The 12,054-nt window shown below is 31.6% G+C and overlaps 1 protein-coding gene across 3 annotated transcripts in view; it reads right to left on the minus strand.

Moving 5' to 3' along the window:
- Nucleotides 1-12,054, minus strand: part of LOC126742405 (GATA-binding factor C-like) — a 114,998-nt gene that overhangs the window by 13,844 nt on the left and 89,100 nt on the right. For all 3 annotated transcript variants that reach the window (XM_050449059.1, XM_050449060.1, XM_050449058.1), the window contains exon 6: nt 801-935. In XM_050449059.1, coding sequence (XP_050305016.1) covers nt 801-935 — 135 coding nt within the window. The remainder of the gene's footprint in view (nt 1-800; nt 936-12,054) is intronic.

Genomic DNA, 12,054 nt, shown 5'->3' on the forward strand with positions numbered 1-12,054 from the left:
TGGGTTTTTCCAAATTGCTCTAAATTTTTTGAGCTCATCTAAATGCCTTTAAAATTAACTTTTATATTATTCCAGGCAATTGGATTTCTCAAAACTATCCTTAAAATTCCGTTACATGCAAGAGCCTCTAAGTAGAATAATTTCAAGCTTTTTGTGCCTTTTCGAATTGCTGTAAAATTCTCTAAATTCTATTCAAGAAGCTCTAAATAATTTTTTGCAAAATTTGAGGGACATTGCTCTAAATTTCTCCAAATTATACCCAAATGCCTGTAAGTAACATAAGTTTTTATTTTATTCTGTGCTCTTGGGAGTTTTCAAATTACTCTAAATTTCTCTACATTACTCTTAAATGCCTATAAAATCAATTTTTATTTTTTATTCCAGGATTTTAGCTCCCTCCAATCTGTTCGAAGAATCTCTAAGATACACCCTAAAGTCTGTAAGTAAAACATTTTTCATTAGTCTCTCCCATTCCAAGTCTTATCCCAGTTACTCGAATATTTCCAAATTACTCCCAAATGCTTGTAAGTAAAATTAATTTTTATTTTCTTCCAGGCTTTTCGGCCTTTCTGTTTAACCCAGACACTTTTTAATTCTCTGAATACATATCTTTGACACATTCAGAAAATTTGATCCGATGACATCAAAATCATGAAAAGACTATTTAATATATGCTTAAAAGAAATGCCTGGACTGGGAACCTTTTAGGTTCTAAAGCTATCACACTTCTGTGATACACCAGAACCTTTCCAAGGCCTAGTTAGATAGAAAATAACAATATAGAGGTAATGACTACTTACATTATGTAATTTATAATACAGTCCGCAGGCATTACACACAGGCTCGCCATTTTGATTCCGCCTCCACAGTGTCGTCGTGGTGGTTTTACAGTTTGCACAGCTGGTACCTGCTCTCCTTGCCGCACTTTGTAAACTCTGAAACAATACGTGAATATTGTCAATATATCAATAACAACAACGTACATATAATTCTTAATTTCATTCGCACAGAAAATCATAAATAACCAGCGGAGGGACATCTTGTTCCTTTTTCTGATTATACCACCCAGAGCACACTTAAAAGCCATTTATCTTCTAATCAATCAAGTCCACGATGACCCGGTGCGTTTAAGGATAAAATTCGCCTGTCGCACCCGTACGGCATGCGGTACAATTCCACGTTATAAGCGCAAGCGAATTTGGCCCTTAAATCCGGGCAAACCTTATCGCCGGGAGATCGCTATCCAATTAAATCTGACAATGGGTTTACTTCAGTGACACAAGTTTTAGAGCGTATTCGAACTTGGAGAATGGAGGGACTGATAAATGTTTTTAAAGGACAAAAGAGTGGTTAGTTTGTTTGCAATGGTCGAGAACGCGAGAGATTTCGGGTGTACCATTCGGGTATTATAGTGTGTTAATTAGTCAAGGGTCAACGGTAGTATTAAAATAAGTTTTATATTAAAAGAGCACTCACCTAGAACTCACTTTATTATTATGCTGTTTTTAAAGAAGAATCATATAAGTAGGGTGAGAAGGTGAAGCCAAGGGAACCCTTGATGCTATCAAATATCAATTTCATCAGAATTTTCCTTTAGCATTTTTCTTTATCCCGTATAAGAATTTAACGGTCACTATTGATCACGAAACAATTAATATGTTCAATAAATATTTGATTAAATATTTTAGGAATTATCACTGACATTCAATAATATTGATAAATGACAGTTGACTCCCGCTGATGTACAATTTTTTTAGAATATAATAATAATTTTAATATATGCGAACAATCTTCCAGATTTCCAAAGAGTGACTATTGTGAAAGGCATCAAGAAGTGCCATTATTTCACTTTAGTGTTATTAATGACAATGACACTAAACAGAAATGATAGTCGACATAGTTGACAAATGACTTTGACAATTGAGTCCCCTTAAAGTATAGTTTTTTTTAAAAGTTATAATAATAATAATTCTTGAAGAAAAATTTATTCATCTACTGAATAAAAGCTGAGGAGCGTCAGCGAACTGCATAGCTCGAATTATTATATTTTATTTCAGGCTCCTGGTTTTTTGGAAATTGTTCTAAAGATCTTCAAATTCTCCAAAAAAAAATTTGAGAACCTTTGTTGTCCAAGATATTGTTCAAGTACCTAAAATATAACTAAATATTGATTTTTTACAGGCTCTTGGTTGTATTTTGAGATAATATGAGAATAATTTGGAAAAATCAAAGAGCATGGTATAGAATTAAAAATTATACCACTTAGAGGCATTTGGGCGTAATTAGCAGGCCTTCCAGTAGTCTACAATTAGTCCTTGATACAGATGTAGACTCTACGGCAATGATTCATCATCTACAGCTGCCATGACGATCCACTAATGTGATGATGATGAAGAACTAACTTTTGACCATTAGAATTGGTAGGCTTTAAGCAACATTTTTACATCTGTAGCTGGATAAATATATAGATGATACAGAATTGGAATTATAGGTTCATTAGTTTACAATTGGCCAACGATGCATGTGTCGATGTTGCCAATCCGGGCACTTTTTAGAGAATTTTAGATTAACTCAAAAGAATTCAAAAGTCTTGACTTAAACATATAATATGACCTCTTCTTCCATTTTTTTTGTCATAATGCGGGGATGCTCCATATTGCTGAAAAGTTAGATATTCTTTAATAGCGAATATCCTTCTCACTGGTATTATTATTACCCTTTACACAGGTTTCACCTATTGAGTTTTAATTTTTCTTATTAAATATCATATAGAGTTTAGTTGCGAATAGGTTTTTCCACAATTTTGTAAAATTTCAGGCATTTTTTTAACTCCATACAGTACAATTTTCATATATTTTTAAACTGCCTAAAATTTGGAACAAAATTTCGAACTGCCTGGAATTTCAGGCATTTGAGTTCATTTTTTTTATTTTTTCGGACAGTAGAATCATAATTTTTTGTAGCTGCTTCAATTTAAAAAAAAATAGTTAATTTACGCTAATAAGAAAATCCTTCATTTGCCTGAAATTAAAAATAAAATTGTTTGTTTAACTGCCTGGAATAAGAGAATATTTTTTTAATTGCAGGCAGTTGAGTCATAATTTTTTTTATTAAGTATTATTCAATACATTAAATTTTCTAAAATTTAATCGAATTTTAGCTATTTGGGTTAACTTTTTTTTAGTCCAGGCAATATAATTGTCTAATTTTAAACTGTTTGAATTTTTTTTCTAAAATATTCCAACAGCCTGGTAAACAAAGTTTTAATTTTTCTTAATAAATATCATAAAGAGTTTAGTCACGAATACGTTTTTCCAGAATTTTGTGAAATTTCAGGCATTTTTTTAACTCGAGGTAGTAGAATTATCATATATTTTCAAACAGCCCAAAATTTAGAAAAAAAAAATTTAACTGCCTGAAATTTTAGGCATCTGAGTTTAGTTTTTTAACTTTCCAGGCAGTAAAATCACTTTTTTTAGCTGCTTGAATGTAAAAAAAAATCCTCAACTTTCTGTAATAAGAAAATCCATTATTTGCTTAAAATGAAAAACAAAGTTGTTTGTTCAACTGCCTGGAATAAGAAAATATTTTTTTAGTTGGAGTGGAATAATTTTTCTAGAATTTAATACATTTTTAGGCATTTGGGTTAATTTTTTTCATATATTTTTAAACTGCCTAAAATAAAAAAATATATCCTGCCTAGAATTTGGAGCATTTAAATTTATTTTTTTTTGACTTTCCGGCAGTAGAATCATTGTTTTTTTTTAGCTGGTTTAATTTAAAAAAAGTTGCTCAAGTTTCTGTAATAAGAAAATTCATCATTTGCCTGAAATTAAATACATTATTTGTTCAACTGCCTGTAATAAAAGAATATTCTTTTAATTCCAGGCAGTTGAGTCATAATTTCGTTTATTAAATATAATGCAGTGGATTAATTTTTCCAGAATTTAATAGATTTTCAGGTATTTGGGTATTTTTTTTTAATCTAGGCAGTAGAAATCTCATCCAATATTAAACTGTTTAACTTTTTTTAAAAAATTATCCTGAAATAAGTATTTTTTCACTTTTTGTCTGCCAAAAATTTAAAAAAAAAAATGCTAAACTTCCTAAAATTAAAAAATTCTATCGTTTGCTTAAAATTTAAAAAAAAATGCTTGATCAGCTATCCAGAATTACAAAAAAATACCCGGATTCAAAGCTTAACTGCATTAAATATAAAACAAAATTAACTCCGTGAAATAATCAAACCAAGACAATTAAATCCGGAATTTAAGTGCCTGAAATAAAAGAAAAATGGCTAAACTGCCTAAAATTCTCAAAAAATTGACTTGCCCAACAAGCTCGGAATTTCAAAAAAAAATTAATTTAAATGCCGCAAATTCCGGAGCAACTTTATATATGCTCAAATACCTGGAACAAGACTAAAAATAATTTACTTATAGGCTGTTGGCTAACTCGGTAATTTTGAGAGGCTTATAATAATTTGTAAAAATACAAGCGCCTAAAATAAAATTCAAAATTATGTTACTTAGAGCCATTTGGATATAATTTGGAGATCTTTAGAGAAATTTGGGGACACTTCAGTATCTGAAATTAAAAAATACTTTACTTACTTTGCAGCTCAAAATAATTATATTCTAGGCTATTGGAGCCTGGAATAGAATTACGCCTTATACTATTTTAATTTTATTCCAGGCTTTTGAATTTGTTTCCAATTATTCTAAGATTCTCAAAATTATATCCAAGAGCATGTAAATAATATATTTTTTGTTTCAATCCAGATATTTAGTAAAAATTGCTCTAAATTTCTCCAAATGACTCGCAAATGCCTCTAAGTAGCATACTGTTTAAGTCTAGTTTAGACTCTTGGATGATTTGAAGTCGTTCTAAGAATAACTAAGGTATACTTTTTAATTTTATTTAATTCTATTCCGACCTCTTGGATTCTTCTAAGCTACTCTTAAAATCTCAAAAGGTATGCCCAAGAGTAGTTTCTTAGTAGAGTTTATTTTTTATTATGCTATATTTAGGCCCAATTCTTGAACCACGTTATTGTCCAGCTGTAAACTAATAAAACTGGAAACTGGATCTTATTAGGGTGAGATGATTTGGATGGTTAGTAATCAAATGATGACCGTAACACGTTGCAGATTTATAATATAATGAAAAGCTCCAATTCTGGATCATCTATGTATTTATCCAGCTGCAGACGAAAAAAGGTTGCTTTCCAGCGATTCTAATGGTTAATAATTAGTTTAGATTGTCCTGTTTATTTTGGATAAAACATAAACGTTAACGAATCTACGTCTGTATCGTTGACTAACTGTAGATTAGTAAAACGGTTATTAGAATGAGAAAATTTTTGGATCTTGATGACAATAAAAAAATTAAAATCATGAATCATATATGTCGTTCATCAGCTGTAGAATGACCAACTGACCAACTGGAGCTACAAACCAGAAAGAGATAGAGACATAATATTGTAATCTTCATATCTGCCATAGAAGAAGTATTGCTTATGGTTGTAATAAACACCTCAATTAAACAATCTGCCGAGTGAAAAATTACACGGTGCATAAAACAAATCGCAAAGAGCATAAAATCACATTATTTCTTGGCGCTTATAAAGGGATCAGATATAAAATTATCATTGCATCTTTTCCCTCTTTATCGTTTAATCTCGGAGGGACCATAACAGTTTTCATTTTTAAATGTCGATACCTTCAGCTGATAGTGCCACACGTTAACGTGTTGATTGCCAGTGCGGAGGTTCAAAACTGATAATGTAAATGTGTATGTAATTTTGCTGTTTTGCATTTAACACCGATAAGGAAGTACGGGTTATGTATGTATAACCGGTACCCGGTAGTAAGTTATACGGATGATCAATTTATACAAATGAGTGAAGGAGTGACTTTGAAATTTTGAGGCTGTAATAATAACTCATAATCTAGAAACGAGCTATAGTATATATCTCATCTCAAAATTGATTCTACCATTCCGGTTATTCTCATGGCAATACGTTATCATCAAGTGTCTTTATTTATGAGTTTTTCGAATGAGAAAGAGGCCCAGCATCGGCCGCAAATGGAAAAAATGATGAACGGCCGCGAAATGAGTAATAATATGCTCAGGTAGCCGTCTGTGCCGATATATTTTAACTCTTAAGTAGATGGTTCACGTAGTGTTATTATCGGAAGGCTTGTTTGGTCGGAAAAGTGTGATAAAGAGCTCCACGCGACAACCCATCGTTAAATAATCAATAGAGCCGATAAAGAGATTGTAACCTGCAATAAATTTATTCATGTTTATTGACTTTGACCTCAAAAGCCTCTCTTTGATCTCTGACATCTGCCTAAAAGACCTTAATCGGCTTGTAAGATCAGTCAGACCTAAAAGGAGTATAACATTCCGACGGCTCGTCCGATTTGGTCTGGCTAATCGAACAAAAACAAATTTGACATTAATTCTGATTGATATTTGAAAAATGATGACGCCGCAGCCGCGACCGAAGAAGAAAAGGCGAATATTCAACCACCTCAACCCAGTGACGGAGAAATTATAATTTAATTTGTTTTTATAACAGTTGAAGCTAGCTCATATTTTTAATTACAGGAATTTAAGAGGTAATCTACATGTATTAAATCCAGGAGGTCAGATAAGACACCTTGGTTTTCATTGCTGATACTGCACATTTGGTTTGACTGGCATATCCAGATATCCTGAAAAGAAACATGGAACTTTTGGCAGTTGAAGCATTCCTGAATGGACTTCGCGATGAAATTAGGCGGTACTTATTACTAGCACATCTACCTAAGCTAGTAGGTACAAGATACACTAACATAGAGCTTTGAATTCGAAGCTGCTAAGAACAAAAAAAAGGGCCAGCCTCCTGTCTGGCAAGTGATCGGGTCCTGTGCATAACAATTGTCTAGAAATAGCTGAGGTTTTCCACAGAAAACTTGGAAAAAATTGACGAGCTGCGTTGTTCTAACCCCAGAGTTGGGTAAGCATTCATGACAACTAATGAAAAGACTGTTAAAAAGATATTCTACCTACTTACCAAAGAGGCGTCACATTAAAAGTCAGCCTATAAGGATAATTGCTTTGTATTCTTTAAAGGGAGAGGTGCTTGCTGAGAATTTGAGAAGCATAGCAATTCCCAAACTCCCATGCAGACTCAATAATCTGGACTAGAGGATGATTCTCAGCATGTTAAAAGTGATTTTTAGGTTTACAGGTGTGCAAACTCTGGTGTACTTTTATACTCCTCAACATTTTTCTCTAAATAAACGCGTTGATTATTGTTTCTACAAAAGCTCCAGTTTCAAGAGGATAATCGTCTACCGATATCTACATCCACCATTTTTGGAATCATTTCGAGACAAAATTAGCTTAGGATGAAGGCAGTTTAACGATATTGGCAACACCGCAGATACCAGCTGTTCTTCGTCATTTCGGAATAACGCAAGTGGGCACCCCGTACGACATCTCTGGAGATGCGTGAAAGATTAGCAACTTTTCCGGACATAGTCAGCTGAGTATATAAAAAGCCGAGTATATAAGGAGGCGACGCTGGGAAATAATTTGACAGTTCAGTGTAAGTCGGAATATTGGCGGAAATTTTAAATCGGACATAAATAGTAGTAAATAAATAAGGTGTAAATGTTTCTAGTAGTCGTAAGTAACCGTGTCTAGTAGAGTAATTGTGTAAATAAATCAGTTGACTATTTTTGTGCATCGAGAGTCTTAAATCACACCTAACTAATAGGGAGAAAAACGCTACAGTATTATAAAATATTACCACTATCTATGCAAGTTGATGAAACCATAATAAGGAAGAGCCCACAAAATCAATCAAAACTCTGTTAATCAAGATGCTGCTCATTAAATTCTTGATAGCAACTGAATGACTAAAATGATGAGCGAATATTCATAAAATCAAAGGAAATGATAGAAACAGCATTTCGCTTCTCAAGACAGCAAAGCTGTCAATGAAATTATGTAGATTTGTCCATGATTCCTCATCTCTTTATGTTGGTCGCTTAACATAAAGTAAAATAGATCGTTTTTCCTATTATCGTTCATAAATAAGAGAGCAAATGATATTTTGGAATCATATTTGATCTTTAAGGATTTATTGGAGTTTCACTCCGTTGTTCAGGTGATGGTGCCTAAGGACAATGTTAGTCCTTCAAGGTTTAAAAGTCCAAAATCTAAAGAACTTTTGGGAACATTATCTTAAAATGCATGTTTCATATTCTTCAGAATATTCCCCACCGAAAATCTGTAGGGCTCAAGCTAGTCCAACACCACAATTTTAGCAATATTTACCATTTTAATTAAGAGTATGATCTTTAGAATAACTAACCACTTTCAAGTTAAATATCTAAAAAAATATTGGGAGTATTCTCAAAAAATAAAAAGTTGCATATTGGTCAGAATATTTCTCACCGAAAGTGTTAAGAGTATAAGCTAGTTCAGTCATGAATTCTATCAATACTCGCCTTTTTATATCAATTAATGTTGATGTTTGATTTTCAAGGTGACTGTAAAATCCAAAATCTAGAAAATTATTGATAAGTATTCTCCCAAATATCCATATAAGTTTTATATTTTTCAGAAGATTATTTACCGTTCAAGCTAGTCTAAGCACGAATCTTACAAAGATTCAATTCACAAGACGGCCTTTTTATTTACTTAATTTTTGATTTTCAAGGTAACTACTTACTTCAAAGTCCAAAAATCTGGAAAACTATTAGGAATATACAATAAAACACAATAAAATAAAAAGTTTCATATTGTGCGTAATATTTTTCACCGATCGTGTTTAGAGGTCAAGCTAGTCCAAGCAAGAATATTATCAATAGTGACCTTTTTATATCAATGAATTTTTAAGTTTGATTTGCAAGGTGACCAGTTACTTCAAAGTCCAAAATCTAAAGAACTATTGGGATTATTCTCAAAAACTAAACAGTTTCATAATCTTCAAAATATTTCTCAATAATAGTGTTTGAAACTCAAGCTAGTCTAAGCAAGTATCTTACCAATACTGACCCCTTAAATCAATACATTTTTTATTTTTGATTTTCAAAATGATTACTTAGTCCAAAGTTCACAATTTTGAAAACTATTGGGAATATTCTCAAAAAATAAAAAGATTCATATTTTTTAGAATATTCCTCACCGACCATGTTTAGGATTTAAGTAAGTCCAAGCAAGAATTTTACCAATGTTGTCCTTTTTATATTAATGAAGTCTCTATGTTTGATTTTTAACGTGACTACTTGTTTTATAAAGCTTCATATTCACATTTCATATTCATCATCACATTTCAGAATATTCCTCACCGACAGGGTTTAGGATTTAAGCTTACCCAAGCAATAATTTCACCAATACTAACATTTTTATATCAATGAGTTTTTCATTTTCAGGGTAAGTACTTACTTTAAAGTCCAAAATCTGGAAAACTGTTGGGAGTATTCTCAAAAAATAAAAAATTCATATTCTTCAGAATATTGCCCACCGATAGTGTTTGGAATTCAAGCTAGTCCAAACAAGAATTTGAGCAATACTGGCTTTTTTATATTAATAAATTTTTGATCTCTTATTTTTAAGGTGATTAGTTACTTCAAAGTATAAAATCTGAAAAACTGTTGAATATTTTCAAAAAATAAAAAGTTTCTTATTCCTTAGAATATTCTCCACCGATCGTGTTAAGGGTTCAAGCTAATCCAAGCAAGAACTTTTCATATATATGAATTCTTGATGTTTGATTTTCAAAGTGACTATTTATTTCCAAGTGCAAAATCTGGAAAAGTGTCAAAATTGAAAATATTGTCAAAAAATAAAGAAACTCGAAGATTTTTCACCGATAGCGTTTTGGGTTTAAGCTAGTCCAAGCAAGAATTTTACTGTTAAAGTAAGAGAAATCATACTCTTACTTTAACAGTAAAATTCTTGCTGATAAAAATTCTAGTGATTCAAGATTACTAAACACTTTACAGTTCAATATCTAGAAAACTACTGAAAGTATTCTTAAAAAATAAAAAGTTTTGTATTTTTCCTCACCGATCGTGTCTGAGGTTTAAGTAAGTTTCAGCGAGAAATTTAGCAATATTGACTATTTTAAATAGGAGTATGATTTTTAAAATGACTATCTACTTTAAAGTTCAATACCTAAGACCATTTGGATTATTTTCCTAAAATAAGAAGTGTAATATTCCTTAGAGTTATATCTACAATTGTCAATTATAAATTAAGTTGGTTTAAGCAAGAACTTATGCATTATTAGCCTTGTTAAGGAGGAAAATCTAAGAATATTGTTTGGTGCTTTAGAGTATGATCTTGAACCATTTTAAAGTTCAATATCTAGAAAAATATTGCGACTATTCTATTGAAATGAAAAATATAATACTCCTTAGAATATTCTATATAAATGTCGCTTATAATATACGCTAGCTTAAGCAATCATTTCAGCAATATTAAATTACCCTGTTAAATAAGCATTTTATATTCAAGTGACCACAGTTTAAGGTCTAAAATCTCAAAAATCCTTGAGACTAGCCTCATGAAGCAAAATACATAATATTCAGAAAAATATTATAAAATTATCAATTTTATTAAGTCTTTAGAAATGTCTACTTGAATACTGCTTTACGTCACTAGATTTGCTTCAGGTCATTACATGGTTGAGTTTCTGGTTGATAACTCTTGATTTACAATATCTTTTAAAACCTAATATCACTAAATATATCACAGCCCGTGCAAATGTGCTTATATCACTTATATCTCTGTTGAGTGATGAGTATCAGAAGTGATAATCTCTAAGACATTACCACTAATCAAATTATTTTGTTCAATATGAAATAATGCAAATAATTACATATTTAAGCATTCACAAATCTTAATATTATTTAATGAAAAAGGAACGATATAACCATAAAATCTCCGCCTCTGTTTTGAGAGAGATCATGATCGTCAGGTAGAAAAAAATACACTCTACTCTCTATCCCATCAAGGATGACAATAAACCACTTAGTCGGAATGATTCTGGTGATCGGCCACACGTTTATTCGACTGACATTTCGAAAAAGAATTTAAAAAAAAATGGAGAGCGTTCTTTGTCGCAGTAAAAGCTTTTTGACACAATTGGGAGGCTTTTTGCTTTTTGTTGCTTCGCACGGCCCGATCGTCTCATTGTTTATGGAAAAGCGGCAAGTGATTAATCCATTCAAATCGGCGGATTCACTCGGTGATGGTTATTCATGCGCGAGTAAACCACTCTTCACTTATCTGTGACAATCTTTCTGTCCCGATATTTTCCGACAGCGCATATCGTGGGAGATTCTATCGTTATTTTTTTAACCCTCGTTAGCATTTAAGCCCCAATATTCAATTTGTAGACAATTAGCGAGGCATCTCGTGTTAATTAATTTACGCAATTATCGGTTAGTTGAAGGTACATTGGGTGATTTGGTTAACAGATTAACACTCTGGCCTCCTAACTGATTCGTATAATAAAAACAACATTAATCAAACCTAGAAAAGGTTGCTGGGGCCTCAGGGCGGATTTATTTACATCAAAACCAATCTACTCCCATTATCCATCACCTCGCATGTATGACCTAACACCATCAATAGGTAAATTAAAAAACTGTTAAATCACTATGGGATTATTAGAAACCGGCTGTGATCCTTATTTAAAAATAAACGAGTTTGTTTTACCCTAGATATACCTACTATTCGGTCAGGCTTTAATTAGTAATTTTTTTCTTTTATTTTTTGCTATATATAGAAGGTTTTCTTAGGACAGCATCTACTGTAAGCTACTGTTTTTTACTTAGGTTTAAATATAAATCAGGCATTAATAGCATTTAAATAAAGTTTTTTTATGAGGCTTTATAATATTTCAATGCATAATTTAACTGGATATGATGCATAATAATTATTATTTAAGAATAATACATTTTTTCCTATAATTGTTTAACTTTTTTTTTTAAATGGGAAGCAAATAAAAATCTAAAAAATGATCTAATTTTTTTACTTTTTTTA

This window comes from Anthonomus grandis, chromosome 11 (genome assembly GCF_022605725.1).
Source record: "Anthonomus grandis grandis chromosome 11, icAntGran1.3, whole genome shotgun sequence".
NCBI classification, from domain to species: domain Eukaryota; kingdom Metazoa; phylum Arthropoda; class Insecta; order Coleoptera; family Curculionidae; genus Anthonomus; species Anthonomus grandis.